At 40.0% G+C, this 19,841-nt stretch overlaps 2 protein-coding genes across 4 annotated transcripts; one reads left to right on the plus strand and one right to left on the minus strand.

Annotated features, from left to right (window-relative positions):
* The first annotated feature begins 561 nt into the window (after nt 1-561).
* Nucleotides 562-9,815, plus strand: CPT2 (carnitine palmitoyltransferase 2). Of its 3 annotated transcripts, none has more exons than XM_075182117.1 (6): nt 562-695; nt 1,763-1,951; nt 3,168-3,248; nt 3,346-3,452; nt 4,411-5,715; nt 6,822-9,815. In XM_075182117.1, the coding sequence occupies exons 2-6, from the start codon at nt 1,794-1,796 to the stop codon at nt 7,151-7,153; spliced, it is 1,983 nt and encodes a 660-aa protein (XP_075038218.1). In that variant the 5' UTR covers nt 562-695; nt 1,763-1,793; the 3' UTR covers nt 7,154-9,815. The 3 variants fall into 3 exon arrangements, with proteins under 3 accessions (XP_075038218.1, XP_075038217.1, XP_075038216.1); XM_075182116.1 differs by lacking the exon at nt 562-695 and adding an exon at nt 1,144-1,245; XM_075182115.1 differs by lacking the exon at nt 562-695 and adding an exon at nt 1,267-1,354.
* Nucleotides 9,816-10,333: 518 nt separating this feature from the next.
* Nucleotides 10,334-19,603, minus strand: CZIB (CXXC motif containing zinc binding protein). The gene is made up of 8 exons (XM_075182125.1): nt 19,496-19,603; nt 18,509-18,592; nt 16,805-16,861; nt 14,408-14,489; nt 13,011-13,042; nt 12,815-12,892; nt 11,374-11,439; nt 10,334-10,615 (listed from the first exon to the last, which is right to left on the minus strand). The coding sequence occupies exons 1-8, from the start codon at nt 19,499-19,501 to the stop codon at nt 10,538-10,540; spliced, it is 483 nt and encodes a 160-aa protein (XP_075038226.1). The 5' UTR covers nt 19,502-19,603; the 3' UTR covers nt 10,334-10,537.
* Nucleotides 19,604-19,841: the final 238 nt, after the last annotated feature.

Below are 19,841 nucleotides of genomic sequence, written 5' to 3' on the forward strand. Positions count from 1 at the left end.
GTCTATACCATGTCAAAACACATTAGTATATACATATTAGTACAAAAAACATACATAAGTATAATTAATTAGTGATTTTTGTGTTTTTTTATCTCTATGGTTTTTTTTTCATTCTTTTTTTAAAATAAAATCAACTTTTTCATGTTATGCATTACTGATAAACATAATTTATCTTTTTTTTCATTATTACATGATTTTAATTAGTAGTTTTTTTATTTTTTTATTTTTAACACACCCCAAAGAGGTGCGAGATAAAACAGCATATTGGCCTGTTTAACGCACTGCGTTAAAAAACAACTGAATAGCTTTTAACACGGCTGCCTCTCGCACACCCTATACTTTCAATAGATCTTTTACTTGAGCGTGATTTGACCGTTTGAGCAAAAAAAAATGGTGCGTTAAAAATTTAATTGAATAGCGGGTAAAGTTAACGCACTCCAAAATGAAGAAAAACCGAGTTAAAATGATTTTTAACACGGTGTTAAAAAATATCTTGCAGTCAATTGTATACCCCCCTTGGGATCACTGGTTCTGAACATGCATCACTGGTTCTGAACATGCATCACATCTAAGCAAGGAATTTAGCATACATTCTCATTATATTCTCTCTCTCTCTCACAATAAGGACATTTCCTGGAACAAATGTCTAGAACATGGGACTGTACCTGGAAATTAGGGACAACTGTCAACTAATGGTAATCATAGAATACTGCTCCTGGTCACTATGATAATCAACCCAGACTGAAAAGCAAAATATAAAATGCACAGCTCAGAAAGTGCCCTGGTATATCTATATCATGTGACTATAATATCCAGAGCAGCTTTTCTCCTAGGCATATAATTGCCATGGTTGGTAAACAACCAAATTACCGAGAAATTCCGTGGCAAATAGGTTGTGTACTGTGGTAGTGGATGTTCACTCTTAATCTAGATGTCATTTTTGGTATTTAAGTTAAGAGTGGTCATGTAAAGTGGTACTGACAGGGACTGTACCTTGCTGTAGTAATGACTTATTTGCTATCTGTCCTGCTGAGGAATTACAAGGAGCTGTATGGCTGACTAATGTCATTGGACGTATTAATCTGTGCTGTCAGTCATGTGCTGTTTGAGTAGAAATATGGAAGCTGCATGCATCCACCCTGTATCCGGAACACACGAGTGTGGGAAACGTTTCCGGGGGACAGGATTACGCGTTGCACCTATATTTGGCTTGAAGCCGGGCAGGAGAAGAGGGCAGGGGCAAAGGTAAGAGGGAGGGGGTGGGGAAAGTGGGACAAAGGTAAAGGGAACGGTTTAGAGGTGACAGACGCAGTGACAGCTCATAGGACCTGGCTGCAGGAGCACACACATCCTGGTATGGCGGGGGGGCAGTATCTGGCAGGAGCAAATAGATATGGGGGGGATCTAGGTACCTACCGGAACATAAAGAGTGTTGCACACCTGTCAGTGTTAGGAAAACAATGAATGGTCAGGTGCTGGGGATCTAATGACTGACTTAGTTGTTGCTGAATGTGTATTGGAAAACTAAATTAAAGCTCTTATATATAGTTTTCATAAGCTGAGACACACTTTGAGAGATTTAAAATAATATTAATGGAGTATTATTAATGAAAAGAAAAATATGTCCAACCTAAGAGTTTTATGGAGTTATTGTTTAGTCTGCTGTACTGTGTTCTGCAGTACAATGTAATGTAATGTGCACTGTGCTGTAAGGGTTCTCTCTCCTGTCCGAAACCTGTTTATATATCTGCATTTCTTCCAGATTTCACAGATCCTGTTGACCGAAAGTAGTAATGGCTCGACTCCTGGCAAACTCATGTTTCTGGAAAGGGGGTTCATCGTGTGCACCGGCTTCTGTCTTACTCAGGGCATACAGTTCTGTAAACAGTGATGCAGACTATTTGCAGAAAAGCATCGTCCCAACTATGCACTTCCAGAAAAGTCTACCCAGGTGGGAATATGGATTATTAGAGGGTGAATATTTTTAATGGAAACTGTTCAACAATTGCTGAAGTCATGCAAGGCTTCACTACATAATAGCTTTCCATTGTATTTTCCTTAAGACATCTGTAATCACATGATCTATTTTGATAGTATGATTAATGTTCTGCTCCTGTTTCTTCCTCACTTAGTTACCTGGGCTGGATTGATTAATTAAATCTAATAAGCATGAGCATCTTGTATAAAACTTCCCCATTGCTTTCTGACTAGGCAGACTATCCCACAAACAGCTTGGGTCCTGAAGGTGGGACTGCACAATATTGCTACTTGTTGGGGTGGCTGTCTTTGTTTTTTGTGGGACCTGTTGAGCTCGGCTTTAAATATAGTTTAATTAAGGCTTTGCTTTTGAAGGTAAATTCTTAGCATTTATACATACAGACACTAAGGGACTGATAGAGCTTTGCTGCTAGACCAGTGTATTTCTATTTAACACTTTAGTGTAAGGTTTGGCCAGTGCATATGTGAGGAAGAATTGGTGGGGTGGAAGGTTCAGCTGTCTTCACCAGTCTATCTCTAAGTTTCTATATAGATGCATGGTTTCTTTTGTATTAGATTAGGACACACCGATCTTTAAAAAGGGCAACTCTGTTCTCCCTCCATTAATGTCTTAAATTGATTTTAGTATTTGCACATTGATTATTAATTAAGGGTTAAGTGATCATTTTAGTAAGATTTTCTTTTAGTCTATCTTGATAAACCCCCTGATATTTCCTCCCTATTCCCATTTTCTTCCATGGCCGTTATCTACCACCTAGCGCCCTGGTAAATTCCTGTAGACTTTGTCTTTAGGTCCCCCCCCCCCTTTTTTATTTCTCTATATAGATACTGCTGATATTGGAGTAAATTTGTATAATCAAAGGCAAAACAAGTAGGCAGACATAGACAATGCAGATCTGTATTACGCCATTACTTCCATATACAACATGTTTCTGGTTCAACCATTTGTCACTATATTCCCAAATCTTAAACCCTGTCGCTGTGGTTAGATGGCTTAGAGGAGAACACCAACAGTTTACTGCAGTGTGGTTTGTAGATAGACTGTATTGGGACTGATTAATTGATTGTATATCTATACTAATTAGCTATTGGTTTCTCAAAATTGTTACAGGATTGCTGTATTCTTATATAGTTGTGCTAACGTGAAATCCTTTCCTCATGTCTCCCAGGCTGCCAATTCCTAAACTGGAAGACACCATAAAAAGATACTTGAACGCTCAAAGGCCTCTTCTAGACGACGAACAATTCAGGTACAGGATCTATATCTGGGAAGTGTGGAAGGTGATTAATATAGTTCATGAACTGGTTCTAGTACTCAGAACCAAAAACTGTGGTGATATCTTTCAGGAACACGGAGCAGCTGGCGCAGAACTTTCAGAACGGGACAGGAAAACAACTGCATGAGGAGCTGGTGCTGCAAGATAAACAGAATAAACAGACGAGCTACATCTCTGGTAAGAGTCCCATGGCGAATGAGAAATCTCCTTTCTTCATACATCGAAATATGTCAGCCTGATTCTTTACTAAGAGCTAGCTCCAGCCAAGAGGTTTGTTATACACTAGGGGGTTGAGTTACTAAACCTTCTAAACAGAAAAGTGGAGGTGTTGCCATAGCAACTAACAGTTCAGATACTATCTATCATTTTCTTGCTGTGGACAACACCTCCACTTTTCCTTTATAGAAGTTTCCACCTCTAAATGTATCAAGCTGCGAGTTTACGGCAGGTTTGAAAAGTGGAGATGTTGCCTATAGCAACCAATCAGAATCTAGTTATTTATTTAGTACATTTTACAAAATGATAACTAGAATCTGATTGGTTGCTATAGGCAACATCTCCACTTTTCAAACCCGCTGTAAACTCGCAGCTTGATACATTTACCCCCCAGGTGTCATTTGCTAACATAGTGGAACTGTGCCATAACCCTCTACAACCTATCGCATTTATTAGTTCATTGTCTAAGTCCCAGTTTAATCAAAACTTGTGGTGATACTGATTGTTTGCTAGTTAGTTAGTAACATTTGCAGTTTTGCAATTCGGTTGTAAATAACCACCTGCATAAGACACGGCTAGCATCTGTTAGTGCGTGGCCATTAGAAAATGCTGTGTGATAAAATCTTAAATGTATTGTTATCCTTTTTTTATGTCATTTTCATATTAACAAAGATCTGACAAGTATAAAATCAGAGCAGACAATAACACATTTATAGCGAGGATATCTACAATGTAAATACGTTAAATTCTGGCACGTTAGTAATTTAAATATATATTTGTCAGTGTTGCAAGATACTTTTGCAAATTGGTTCATCTGTATTTTAGGCTCAGTGGGCATTTAAATAATGATCATCTTTACTACTGTTTTGTATGACTGCCTTTTCACCTGCAAGATAACAATTTTCTACATCACTTGCAGGTCCTTGGTTTGACATGTATCTCTGTGCCCGTGACTCCATCGTGCTTAATTCTAACCCCTTCATGTCCTTTACGCCTGACCCAAGGACGGAGTATAACGACCAGCTTCTCAGAGCCACAAACATGACCGTGTCTGCTATGCGTTTTCTAAAGACCATTCGAGGCGGTTATCTGGAGCCAGAGATTTTCCACCTTAATCCGGCAAAAAGCGACACACAGAGGTTTAGGAAGCTCATTCGTTTTGTGCCCTCCTCTCTGTCCTGGTATGGGGCGTACATGGTCAATGCGTATCCCTTAGATATGTCGCAATATTTCCGTCTCTTTAACTCCACCCGCCTGCCAAAACGAAACAAGGACGAACTGGTGACACATGAGAAAGGAAGACATCTGCTGGTCCTCAGGAGAGGGAACTTCTATGTATTTGATGTATTGGACAAAGATGGGAACATAGTGAAGGCATCAGAAATTCAAGCCCATCTCAAGTACATCCTGTCGGACTCTAGCCCCACTCCAGAATTCCCCTTGGGGTATTTGACCAGTGAAGACAGAAACACGTGGGCAGGTGTAAGGGAGGAGCTTGTAGACAATGGGAACCAAGAAGCTATAAAGAAAGTAGACTCGGCTGTGTTTTGTTTATGTCTGGACGACTTTCCTATTAGAGACCGTATTGACTTATCGCACAAAATGCTTTATGGTTCTGGTTCGAACCGCTGGTACGATAAGTCGTTCAGTATCATCATGGCAGAGGGTGGAGCGGCAGCGGTTAACTTTGAACATTCTTGGGGAGATGGAGTCGCAGTCCTACGGTTCCAAAATGAGGTCTTCAAGGACAGCACAGAGCGGCCGGCTGTATCCCCACAGAGCTCTCCTGCTCCAGTGGACTCCAGCAAAGCTGTGCAGAAGCTTACCTTCAACCTGAATGACTCTTTAAAAGCTGCAGTAACTAATGCTAAAAATAAGTTTGATGCAGCAGTGGGTTCGCTCACCATTGAAAGCATGGAATTCAAGAGAGGAGGGAAGGAGTTTCTGAAAGCTCAGAAGCTCAGCCCTGATGCCATATCGCAGCTCTCCTTCCAAGTGGCTTTCCTCAGGCAGTATGGGCAAACAACCGCCACGTACGAGTCCTGCAGCACAGCAGCCTTCAAGCATGGCCGGACAGAGACCATCCGACCTGCTTCTACTTATACCAAGAAATGCTCGGAGGCTTTTGTGAAGAATCCATCTAAATATAGTTCAGCTGAACTCAGGCAAATGCTGAATGAATGCTCCAAGTACCATGGACAGCTAACTAAAGAGGCGGCAATGGGTGAGATTAATATTCCTATGGTAGAGATCTAAGGATACTTGCACACCTATGTGTTTTATAAACCACACTAAACCTGGTTAGAAAGAAAATATTTAAACTGGTTACAATAATAGTCATTATGTCAGTACACAACATTGAAGGTATTTACCACAAATGCATTGAAAGTGCATTCAATAACTGCCTGTGCTTCATCATCATCATTTATTTATATAGCGCCACTGATTCCGCAGCGCTGTACAGAGCACTCACATCAGTCCCTGCCCCATTGGAGCTTACAGTCTAAATTCCCTAACATACACACAGACAGAGAGAGAGACTAAGGTCAATTTTGATAGCAGCCAATTAACCTACTAGTATGTTTTTGGAGTGTGGGAGGAAACCGGAGCACCCAGAGGAAACCCACGCTAACACGGGGAGAACATACAAACTCCTCACAGATGAGGCCAATGTCGGGAATTGAACTCATGACCCCAGCACTTTGAGGCAGAAGTGCTAACCACTAAGCCACCGTGCTGTGTTTCAGTGTGTTACAGAAAACGTGTATATACCCTAAAACTTTGGAGACACGGCTATACCCAAGCTATAGTAAACCACAAGAAAGTCTGTGTACATTTGGTGCGAGAGAAATCTCGGTGGTAATGGTATAGTTAAATATACCCAGAATGAAAATTCAGTTTTGGGTTGAATCCTATAATTTATGCATTATCACAGACTATGTTTTACAAGATGTCGGTGATTCTCTTGCCAAGGATCAGCAACACACTATCAGCAGGAACGAACAGTATCGCCCGACAATTCAGACATTATGTGATGTTTTAGAAAGGTCAAGTAATAATATGTGTATAAATCTATAACCTATGGAACTTAACCCAAAACTGAATCTTCAGCTTTGGGTGGAGTTATTTAATCCAAAATATTTGTACTTTGACTGTAGAAGAACACAGTCTGTGGTATAACTGATCCCTCTATGAGAACGCACTGAGTGCAGAGACAGACCTTTCTTCTCCCCTTAACTCCCTACAGCCTGGATAGCTGTACACACATTCTCTCCTATTTTTCGTTGCCTAAGTCCATATCGTCCTAAACTTTTCTGCTTTCTTCTGTAGGTCAGGGGTTTGACCGTCATCTCTTTGCCTTACGATACCTGGCCGCTGCCAAGGGAATAACCCTTCCTGAACTCTTCCAGGATCCAGCCTATGCACGGATCAATCACAATGTCCTATCTACAAGCACCCTGACCAGCCCAGCCGTGCAGATTGGAGGCTTCGCTCCGGTGGTCTCAGACGGGTTTGGGCTGGGCTATGGCGTACACGATGACTGGATTGGTTGCAATGTGTCTGCATATCCAGCCCGCGATGTTAAGCAGTTTGTACAATGTGTTCATCAATCCCTGGAGGACATTTTTAAAGTACTGGAAGACAAGCCTGTGAACAAATAGACGAAACACTGAATGATGTAGTGGCCTTTTCACTTAATCTTACCTCTGCAGTCTGAGCTTAGTCTGTACACTGTTTCATATTAATAGTAATGCAGCACACCCAGGTTCTGGGGACATTATGGGAGCTATAGGCTTAATCGGGAAAATGTACCAAAGTTCAACTCTTCTTATTGCATTATTTCACATGATTTGGTTGGTCAAGCTGGTAACGCTATTTTATAGAGTTCCAGTGAGCAGACATTACAGTCTGAGAACTGTGGCTTACACAACCTGTATGTGAATATTTGCAGCATTAAATGAATCCTGTTTCATATGCACAGAGGAAGCAGCTGTGTTCTGGGCTCAATTAATTCTGAAAATGCATGTGATCCATTTACTAGGAGCTAGTGATGCTAGTAAGGCAGGAGACACTCTGCCTCCGTGATCTCACTAGTTCCTAGTGAATTGATTAGGCTGTATTCTCGCGTACATTCATTCAGCCAAAGAAGTAGCTACTTGTGACTATAAGATTGGTTCACTTTAAACACAAAAAGAGTAGATTTACTAAAGCTTCCGAAAAGGAAAAGTGGAGGTGTTGCCCATAGCAACCAGTTTGTAGCTATTATTTAGTACATTCTATAAAATGATAAACGGAATTTGACTGCAGATAAGAACCACTTGGCCCATCTAATCTGTTCAATTTGTAACCTATAGTAAATTCAAACCCTATTCTGATCATTTAATCTTTGTAGGGATATCCTTACAATAGCTAGAATCTGATTGCTTGCTCTGAACAACACCTCCACTTTTCCTTGTAGGAAGCTTTAATAAATCTACCCCAGAGTCGCTCTCCTGCCTCATATCTGTAGTGTGGGGTAATGTAAAGTTGTTTCTTGGTAAAGCAAGGTAGCTATCCTACCATTTTTCGTTTAGCGGGCACACAAATATTAATAAATTCATATGTGCCAAGTTGGGGAGCATGTGGTTTAGGGTTCTTACACACAGGAGCTTCTCATGTGCCCAATCAGCCACAGGGAAAAAACAATGACTAACACACACCTCACTGGGGATCATTGAAGCCCAAGAAGAATGGGTGGACATTACGCACGCACTTTACCAATGCGTTTATCACCTGCCATGTTTGCACTGACTCCTCAGGCATACTGTCAGGACGTTCTTGGGGGTTTATGAGCTTTATTGTGATGTACATTTTAGCAAGGTAGCTAAAACCACGCAACAGACCAATGGTGCATAACATGATCCTGTGTGTACTAAACATTATCAATGGATAATATCTATATACAGTATTGTGAGAACAGCGTGTATCAGTACAAGTCCTCCAGTGCTGTCACTCACTCTTTCAGAACTAGCGTGTTGGGACAGTGTTAGACAACCAGAGGCTCTAGAACTATGCAACCCAGCAAGCACTACCAGCCAGCAATCGGCATGACCGGACACAGTGTCCTACAACAGCATGAAAGCCACAAGTTACCTGCACCGTTCTTAGACAAAACCTACATACTTTATTTTATGACTGTTAATATGAGGGCTAAGATAAGGTGCTATAACAGCAAATTAAACCAATACTCTGTGAATTTGCCATTTAACGAATTGTTCAGTGTCCTGTATTAGGTCTTGCATAGGGCAGCTCTTGGCACTGTACTTTTCAAGATTTTCTATATATTTATGAAAAATCTGACATTAGCCGGAAATATTCAGCCAGGCATTTCTACACCTCCATTCCAGCATTAAGTGGGAGAGAACATTATATGGGTCATTTTATCTATAGCAGCAACAAATCCAAATAATAGAATTTCGGGAGAATTTTTAAATATTCAAGATGAAGCCGTTTAGATGCAGATTACTATCATTCTAGAGGTGTATAGGACACCTAGAAATAAACATGTCTGTGTACACAGGGCCTGGAGAGGCAAAGGGATGTTTCTATGTCTGAGAACAACTTGCACCGAGATTCACTGTAGATATAAAATAAAGTTTCTCATAATGTCCGAATATGCAGGAAGTTTTGCACACACATATTTGAATGTATCAAGGTGCCTCCCAATACTGGATGAATGTTAATTTAGGACAATACAATTTCTGACCTACAGATGTCCACCCATCTTGTTTTAAAATTTGATACCTAATTCTAGGAGGATGTTCAAACATTTTATCTAAAATAATTTTTTAGTTGTCCTGTTAAAAAGTAATATTTGAATATAACCCTGTTAACTGTTTCAACACCGGGATAAACTAAAAGCCACCTGTCAAGTTGTAGTGTAGTGAATAGAGAGGATGGGTGTGTGGGAGCCCAGACTGCTACAAGCTGTAGGAGTCCACTGAATTCTCTGTTCTGCAGGTAGGCAGATTAAAGGACTCTTGGGGGTATATTTAATATGCGGTGGTTCCGTACAACTGCTGATTCCTGGAGTTTTGAAGTCGTTTTCTTCAAACGGCAATTTTATTACAGACAAAACCTGATTGGCTTTGTCTTTTATAAAAGTGCCGTTTTAAAAAAAAAATCTTTAAAAACGCTGGGAATCAGTGGAACCGCCGCAGAGTTATATCTGAATTGGCTTCATGACTGTTAGTAGTTTCTAATTTATATTTTTACTTTATTATTGTTTATTCACATAACACAAATAAGAATAATAAAAAAAAATGGTATTTGTGCAATATTAAAGTCTGATTATTTTTTGTATTTGCCTTTTTGAATAATTTTTTCACATTACATTTTTCGTCTTTGAAATTTGGGATTACTGCAAATTAACCGTTATGAAAAAGTATCATCTCCTTGGGTAGATGTGGAAGAGACAGCGCAGGAGGAGAAAACAAAAATAAAATCACCCAAGAGACAGTCACACTTGACAATAGGAGTGAATCTTGGAGAGGAGCGGATCCCTTCTTGTTAAAGTTCAATTATTAAATGGTCTTATTAGTTGGTGGTACATAATCTACTTCAGAGAAGTGAGTCATAGCGACCGATACTTTGGGTCCAGAACAATAGGTTAAGAATCTCTGGATTACAAACAACTAACAGATGTGTTTACTTTTGCACCATTTCGCCAAGAGAAGATTAACATTGTGTAAATCATATTGTTATCCACTTGAGAATATGGATACAAAAGTATGTAGACTTCTACTAAAACAATTAAATAAAGTATAGATGAAAACACATAACACACACAAAAAACAACTGAATAGAATCCACCAGTTTTATTTCACTGCAGTTTTGGAACCAGAAGACTTGAGGTATTTACAGATCTGAATAACTTGTGAGTTGTGTAACTGAATGTGAACGTTCAGTAATGTCCATACTGGATGGTAGGAGAACCTCTCTGGCGCTTGGTTTACTACTGCAGCTCTGCACAGGCCCAAGTGTTTGAGTTCAGATCACACCAACTATTAACATTTTTTAAACTGATGTGACACCTCGTAGACCCCCACTGATTCCCGCGCCTTCTCGTCATAATCTGTCCAATCCTGCGGGAGAACAAATGGTTGTCCAGATTAATGCACCTCTGGTAAATAGATCATTTGTTGCCATTCATCAGCAGTAATTAATAGCATAGTTGAAGATTAAACTCTTACACAACCTGATATAAGTCTAATTGAACATACATGCATTAAATAGACTAGTTGTTATTACAGTTGTGATTTTTTTTTTATTGTATTTCCTTTGTCAGTTTCTCCTATGGTTTTGTCTTCAACAGACATGGGGGGGATCTGGATATTTCCACAAAATTTGCTGAATCAGCCCAATCACAATGCATGCTGGAATTTGTAGTTCAGTGATAGCTGAAGAAATAGGGGCTGCCTCACATCGATACAAGAATTACCATATTCATATTTACATTATAATTTTTGTTAAAAATATGCAAGTATATTTTGTAAATATTTGATCTGCAAGTGTTCATTAAATGATAACAGTTTGGTAATAAGGGGTCTCAGCTTCCTTCAATCCCCTCAGCATGAATATAGTGCTGGTGCTATCGCTGCCTATAGAATATTTTTCAGGGGTGAGGTTGCCAAACTAAACTAGATACACAACCAACCCCCCACATTACTGGTTTTACCAGATAGTCCCAATTTCCCAAGGGCAAAACAGGCTTGGCCTCTCAGAGTGGAAGACTGGAGGTATGGCTGGGGGTGGGCGTGGTCTGGGCAGATTGTGGGAGTGGCCAGTTTATGCAGATGTAATTCCCCCATTAGCTGCCCAGTGATAAATATGCCACACAAACCTTTTCCTGTAAGTTAATGTCATTGAAGGGCGTTCCAGTGTCTGCTCCTTCAGCAGCAAACCCAGCCTGCAGGAAGACACAGGAGCAATTCTCAATCATTACACAGATGTTCACAATACATAGATACATTGGAATAATAACTCGCCTATTTACCCAGACCTCTATGTGACCCTCTACTAAGACAATTGTATCATACAGTGAACCCGATGCTTGCTGCAGTGTAACATTGCAATGTATCCTCATTTCTATCCTTTATATAGATATGATATATCTGACAACAAGAGGGTATAACAGAGCAGAACACAGTATTATAAACATACTGCATCCAAGCGAAACCAGTGTTACATGAAACAGCTAAAATAAAAAGAGGGGAATGGGGGCGAGTGCAACTGTGTCTTTTTAACCCTATTTTTTCTTAGCCATAATTAATCAATATATTATTTATACAGTTCATCAGAAGCCCATTAACCTACCAGATGGACTGTGGGAGAAAACAGGAGCACCTGGAGGAAACCCACAAACACAGAGGGCGTATACAGGCTCTACACGGATTGTGCGCTCATTAGCGTATAACCCGTAGCCCCAGTGCTGCAATGCTAACCACCGTGCCACCTTACTCATATAATCACAGCCAAGAAGTCACAGGAAACTAAACAGCACTCTAGATGTACATGGAAACTGGTACAGTCCTAGCTGGTGTGATTTAAATATGACCTACTGGCAAATATGACATATGGTACAGAACTAACAACCACGTTGTGTAACTCAATATAAATATCTCTTGATTCTCACAACCCCACCAGCGTTCCCTTCTACGTAATAGATTATTTTTAGTTACAACACGGTAATAGAGCAGAGACTAATCTGTGATCCAATAAAGGGATTAGGGTACAATCTAAGAGCGACTTGAGAAATCAAAAGAGTCCACAGAAATTGCACCCTTTATTCTTCCCGTTACCATAATGTGCATTAGTAGGTGTAACAATTAAAGACCAGAGGCCTGCTGGGACTGGTCATACAGTCTCTGCTTTCCTGAACGGAGTAAAGCTTTCTTCAGCCCTCTCCTGAAATAACTCCCTACAAGTCAGATGTCAATATTTACTGTGCCAATCAATTAGATAATGATATCTGTGCATGAATAAGGAAATCCTAAAATCATGGATTGTTGGGTCATTGAAGAGACTGTTTAAGGGCATAGCATAGAGGTCTCTGACATTGATAAGGCAATTTTTTGCACTTATTTTTGTGGGTGATGGGCAACATTCAATCACAGGTTTTAGAAATACATGATCCCCATGGCACCCAGAGTCATGCCCACAGATAGTGATAGGTTAACATGGCCACAGCTCAAAATAACTTCATCCTGCTTGTGTTGCTCGCATTTTCCTTAATTCTATATCTGCTCAGTGAAGGGAACAACAAGCACATCCGCAAAATGTACCTGTGGTTGAAAATCAATAGGTTCCAGACCTCGACACTCAAATTCCACTATAGTCTTAAAACGGTCACTATCTTCAGCCTGAGTAAGATATAAAGCCAACAAAAATAGATTACAATGGTGACGTAACTGTCATAACACCCAACCAAGGTGAAGAAATGTATAATACAAAGTCTAGCCCCTCAGACAACTCACTTACATTGTACGGCTGCAGTGAGGTGCTCAATATATCTGCACAAAAATAGATAAATGGGCAGGTTAATACACTAATGCCTCATTACTGATGTCTCTATGGCACAGGCAAGCAACCAGCGACTCTCCAGCTGTTGTACAACCAGAGGCTGGCAAGGCATGCTGGGATATATAGTTACACAACAGTTGCAGCACTGTAGGTTGCCCATGGCTGATCAGTAGGAAGAAACCCACTGCTAATTGCATATAATTATAGGTATATATCTTTTCTTACAAGTTACCCACCAACAACATGTTGAAACTGATCTGCTGCAACTGTCCTAAATGTCTGCAAAGTACTGAGTTTTCTGGGGAGTAAAGAAAGCTCTGCCCCTTCCCCAGTAACATCATCCTCCAACCCCTTTGCCTAAATGATGTAATCCCTAGATTGAATGCACTGATAGGCCAGGAGAAGTACAACATCACTGGGGAGAGGACAGTTTTCTTTACCCATCAAATGCTGCCATAAAGCCCAGAGGGCAGAAACTGGCAAGGCTACCAGCAATCAGAAAACCTCCCTTTCAGCTTATCAATATGTACCTATTGTTAGTATGTACACTACAGAGAAGCCTGGCAGCACATACACAGGGAAGTTAGTGAATACCTGAGACCCCCTGAGCCACAAGCGATATGCAGAGAGCCCCTGATGTCAGCACTTAGCACAATCACAAGCAATGTAAAGAGGGTAACAAGGCAGTGCATGATGGGAGATTAGTCTCTGTATGATGGGGGTTGTAGGTTAGTCTCTGCCTGTAAAGCAGTGAAGGATCCCTTGCTGTGATCCTTCCCCAAAATGTTATATCTGCTGGAGTAAGGGGGAGGCAGAAGGAAATATAGGTATTCAAGCATTTCAATGTATATGCCTTTAGATACATTTTAATAAACTGTCCTTTTTAAGAATAAAGTGTTGGGGACAACAAGTTACAAGAGACCTTTAGCCTCTGACAGCAACACAGCATAAGCCTTATTTTGGCATTACGATGGAAACTGAAAGAGACTAGGGAGTAAATGTATCAAGCTGAGAGTTTTCCAGCGGGTTTGAAAAGTGGAGACGTTGCCTATAGCAACCATTCAGATTCTAGCTATCATTTTGTAGACTGTACTAAATAAATGATAGCTAGAATTTGATTGGTTTTTCAAACCCGCTGGAAAACTCTCAGCTTGATACATTTACCTGTAAATCTTTAAAAATAAATACCGCCTTTCATTATAATGACAAGTATTAATATTAATATATTACTTGGTTTGTAACTGTGCTAAGTTATAGTTTTCTACAATCTTTGTATTAATCACCATGCATGAAATAATTCAGTTCCCAGTGTACATTGTGTTATTCTGGTCACCATGCAGATTGATGTGACTCACCTATGGAGTTCTCTCGGGAGCACAGCTTACATTTCTGTACCATACTGGCACTGCCTCTCCCACCTTTCAGAGGGACACTGTCCTGCAGAGGATTGGATGGGATAAAGGTGTAATCACTAGCACTGACACACTGCACTGCAAAGGTCTACAACACTGACAGTGTACTCAATCATTACATCAATAATAATACACTCAATGCAATCATCAACACATTGATAGGTGCAAATTAGAGAATGTTTTTAAAATCCATCATTGCTGATAAATCTTTCATACCTTGCTACAGGGAAGATAGATAGATAGATAGATAGAATAAAAGATAGATATACTGTATAATAGATAGATAGATAGATAGAATAAAAGATAGATATACTGTATAATAGATAGATATACTGTATAATAGATAGATATACTGTATAATAGATAGATAGATAGAATAAAAGATAGATATACTGTATAATAGATAGATAGATAGAATAAAAGATAGATATACTGTATAATAGATAGATAGATAGATATTTGGCTACCGAAAGGCAATGACATAATGGCATTAAAATGCCTTTAGTTTACCAGAGCTGTGGAGTTAGTGAAATACTAATTCAAAGCAGTTTTCATACTATATTGCTACTTCTTTAACCTTATCTCATCTTAGCTTTGTTCCACTTCACACAGTCTTCTCCTATACATTAAGGGCCTCACTTAGAGCGTACACCCAGGTAAAGAGTGCAATGTAGCACCTTGGTATAACCACCTCATGCTGCAGGCCAAATTTATAATGTGAGAGTTGGGAGTCTGTGTGTCATAGCTCAACTCTAAATCTCAAGATGCCCAGTATCTGTGTGCTACATGCAAAAGCAGCCGGTGTTTGTCCTGTAGGCGACAACAATTACAATGGCACCTTTTGCATCCCAACATGAACTGAACACATTTTACCTGGATTTGTGTCTACGTGGAAACAAGGACCCGAAATATTTCCTAAGAGGGATCTCTGACCACTCCCCATAAGCCAGTACCTTACAAAAGTTTTGCTAATTTGTAAGATGTAGAAGCTTAGTCCACCTCGCTAAATGTCCCAAAACATGTCAGAGAAGTTTGGATTATTAATAAGGGCTGGGCCGGTCCGATGGGTGGGCGGTATGCAGTGATGAGGGGTATAATATTTGATACTATATCAGGATACAGGAAGCACAACAAATGAACACAGAGTTGGAGGAGAATCTAGTCAAGGCAGAGCTGGAGAATATTTTTTCCCAGTCACCTGAATATCAATTGGATAAACCTACACCCTACACTTATCTGGAGGTCGTTTACGAAATACAAAACGGCAGCTATGCAGTGCAAATGCAGATTTGGAATGAGCAGCGGGACAATTAAATTTTCCAAGAAGATAATCCAGTGGGTTTTGTACCATCTGTGGTCACCAGATCTGCGGCTATCCTGAGAACACACACGCTGGCTATGATAAAAAGACTAGAGTTGGACGCATAAGTTGTCATGTGTCAGCCGATATGGGGCAATTATCCTGTTGTTGCAGCGTGTGGCTTCCAAACCAACTGCAGTGTTAGATAATAATAGTCCTACAATATGACAGCATCATCAAGGGTAATGGAAGAAAACGTGGTCAGCAGATGACTGCTATTGACAGTGTGTGTGTGTGGTCGTCTTCTGACCACACTAACAGACCTTGTTCCATTCGGTCACCTACATGTGCCGCCACATTAAACGATTATGCCGTTGCTTGACTTTTGGGTGAAGCAGCAGGGATGGCCTGTGTGGCCACCTTAAAAGTATTGGAATTAAACAGATCAGGTCAATGCAGCAAAGTACATTATCATTAGACCAGGATAGGTCAATAATCACAACAATGGTCAGAACAGGCAGCAAGATTCAGTGGTCAGGATAAGGAGCGTTCAGGATAATATGAGACAATCGCAGTAGCCTATCTTAGTACATATGTCTCTGTATCCAAATCTAGGTATAAAGATATAAGCTTCAAAATATGCCTAAGTGATCACATCATCCTATGTAACTTTAAGGCCATATTTAAACCTCTAATGCCTAGTAATACATGTAAGTTTTCCTGACGTAACAATGAATATATTGTTATTAATATTCTTTTATTTAGTTGGTGTTACATTGCAAAACCTCAAGAATAAAAAATATAGAAGACAATAAGGCCGGATTGCGTTATTGCCAGTGGCTCACATTACAGAGCATTCTGTCTGCATCACTGACACGTAAAGCAATACTGAGTGCACTCTGTTACTGCTTGATGTGTACAGCGCTGCGGAAATTATTGGCGCTAATAGGTGACTACTGAGACAGGATTTTGCATGCAGTTGGCGAGTGCTTTGTACCTTTGTAATGGTAATGTAGCAAAGGTAATATTCTTGCACCCACCATCAATGTGATGTACTGCCACTTATCCGGGACTTCTCCGCAGTTTCCACATTTCAGCTATAAGAAGAAATATCAAATGTGTTTCCAAATCTACATACATTAAGATTAAGGTCTAATAAAGCATCATGCAAACAAATTATTAGAAAATACAATTATGATCTTAGTATCACAACTGAGACCTTTACATGACACAGTAACCCAGATGTACAATTCATTTTGCAGAACATGCCGAGTTTACAGTAAGGGGATACCAATGATGGAGTTTTCTATTTGCCTGGCAGATTCGTTATCTCCCTTGGCCTTAGTTGATCATGCGGGCTACAATACATGATGACTGGTGCTGCCACTGAAAACTCATGTCCGCTTAGGTTTAACAACTGATTTACCAGACTTGCACTTGGCACCAGTCTGGAAATGTCATATGTATATAACTGAAGGCAAATATGGTGGGATAATTGGGACAAGTGGATAATTGTGAGGGGCATACTTGGCAGAGGTTGGTAAATGTATTGAGCGTTCCAAGTGCATTCTGGGTAAATGTGTTAAGCACTGAAAGGCTTGCCGAATAAACGTTCTAGGCATGGCTGCTACATGTTGGGTATTTTGTGGCAGCACGGTGGCTTAGTGGTTAGCACTTCTGCCTCACAGCACTGGGGTCATGAGTTCAATTCCCGACCATGGCCTTATCTGTGTGGAGCTTGTATGTTCTCCCCGTGTTTGCGTTGGTTTCCTCCGGGTGCTCCAGTTTCCTCCCACACTCCAAAAACATACTGGTAGGTTAATTGGCTGCTATCAAAAGTGACCCTAGTCTCTCTCTCTCTCTCTCTCTATGTGTGTATGTTAGGGAATTTAGACTATAAGCTCCAATGGGGCAGGGACTGATGTGAGTGAGTTCTTTGTACAGCGCTGCAGAATTAGTAGCGCTATATAAGTAGCTGATGATGGTGATGATTGTTGAGCACATCCACCCCTAACAATTTTGCTCATTACACATTTACATTCCCACATTTATTCTTCAAAAGATGCTGGCTATTAACGCTTGGCCCTGGTTTCAAACTTTTCTAGAAATGTGTCCAGCATTGTTGTATAGTATAATGAAACATATATTTTATATATAAGTGAATGATGCATCAGTGTTGCTTGTAAACAGAAAAATAAACACACTGCCAAGTTTTAAATGGCCGACTACATTGTTCACCTTAATGTAAAAACGAGTTAGCAACGCTAGTTACAGTGACCATGATTGTCTAGCACACGATGGCACGACATCATCACCAGAGATCTGTCAGCACTTTTGTAAAACAATTATCCAATAGGGGATAAGGGCTTAAAGAAAATTGAGAATGCCAACAGAACTCTTTTGATAATGCAGTACTGTCACAAACACTGTGACCACTGCAGCCTGGGCCTAATTCTTCAAGATTATACACTACATGAGGTTTTACCAAGGTACCGGAGGAAAGCATTCGACGTGGAAGGGAAGCATTAGAACAAAAGGATATAAACCTCAAATGTGAACAGGGCAACCTTTAATAAAAGGAGCTGCTTTGAAACAACATGTTGATTTTGTAGAGCCCCACATAACAGACATGGCTTTATGCCGAGTGATAGTATTATATACTTATAATAATCATGGACACATGCTGTCTATTGGCCGATGATTTTGAATTGAGGCAGCATGTGAAAAGCATTATGTCCTCTCACCTTCAGGAACCAGCGGAAATCTTGCCCCACTGGTCGCAGTCGAGTGACATTTTCCAGATTGGCCTTGAACTGCAGCGCAAACTTCTATATTTAATAACGAGACAAAAAAAAAAATCAAAATCAAACTATAGAAAATCCTTATATCCGTTACATGTGTCTGTTGAACGTATTGCGGACTCAGTAGTTGATTGCATAATGTCTGTGAAAGTACATTGTCTTTGATAACAGATGGCATATCATATTATTTATCCTTGGGTATTCTATACATATTCAGTAGAGGTTACTGCACATGTAAGATTTTATCTATTTTTTTCCCATTTTCCAGTAAGGCTTACATTATGCCTGTGTGGATAAACTGCATATTGACACAATATAACAACATATGGATACTGATTCACACTACTGGAAGAGCAACTTGTCTGCCTTTTCCAATATGATTTGTAGTCTTCTTTGTGTATTATCCTGTATTGTAAGCTTCACTGAGTTAGGGACTGAGGTGCCTAAATAAAATTATCCACAGAATGTGATATATTAAGGATGATCATTATATGAATAGTAATATGCATGCCAGTATAAATGTCTACAAAAAGTAAACATTTTGGGGAAGAGGCAGTTAGTGTTGTCAGGTCCATCACAGAAACATAAAACACACATACTGCATTTGCACCATGGTTGTTAGTTCTTCCCCATGCATGCTGGAATAATAACAACTGAAAACATATAGAACACATTAGAACAAATCTGTAGCCTGTGTGTGTGTTCTATATGTCCGTTAATGTTTATTTTACAATGTTATTACTCGTGTACTATAGTGATAACGTATGTGGTGCCACATAAAGGCATAAACTTAATTCAATTAATGTGCATTTTCCTGCAGACTGCTCATCTAGCAGCTGTTTATATCACTATGAGCATACACACAGTCATGCCACAGTATTGCAATGAACACTGCAATAATTCACTGATTAAAACCTATATTGCACTTACCACCATGACGTCAGTGGGCGCTTGCTTTACGGCCGTCAAATCTTCACTTGCCGTAAAGCGACATCACGTGTCTAAAGTTTGACAGACTGGAACGCAAAAACTTTGTGAAGCAGGACAGCGCCACCTGGAGGAGCCGCTTGTTAGTGACATGAAGTCTATTTCAGAGGTGGAAGCATCTTCTGATCACACCTGAGCTCATGGTGAATGCGCCGTGGATAATATATTATAATATAATTCTCTACCAACATAGTTAGAGCATACTTACTTTTTATGGACAAAAACATACTGGCAGGTTAATTGTATGCTGACAAATAGGGAACTAGTGACTGTGGGTGTGCGAGATGGA

This window comes from Mixophyes fleayi, chromosome 8 (genome assembly GCF_038048845.1).
Source record: "Mixophyes fleayi isolate aMixFle1 chromosome 8, aMixFle1.hap1, whole genome shotgun sequence".
Lineage (NCBI taxonomy): Eukaryota > Metazoa > Chordata > Amphibia > Anura > Limnodynastidae > Mixophyes > Mixophyes fleayi.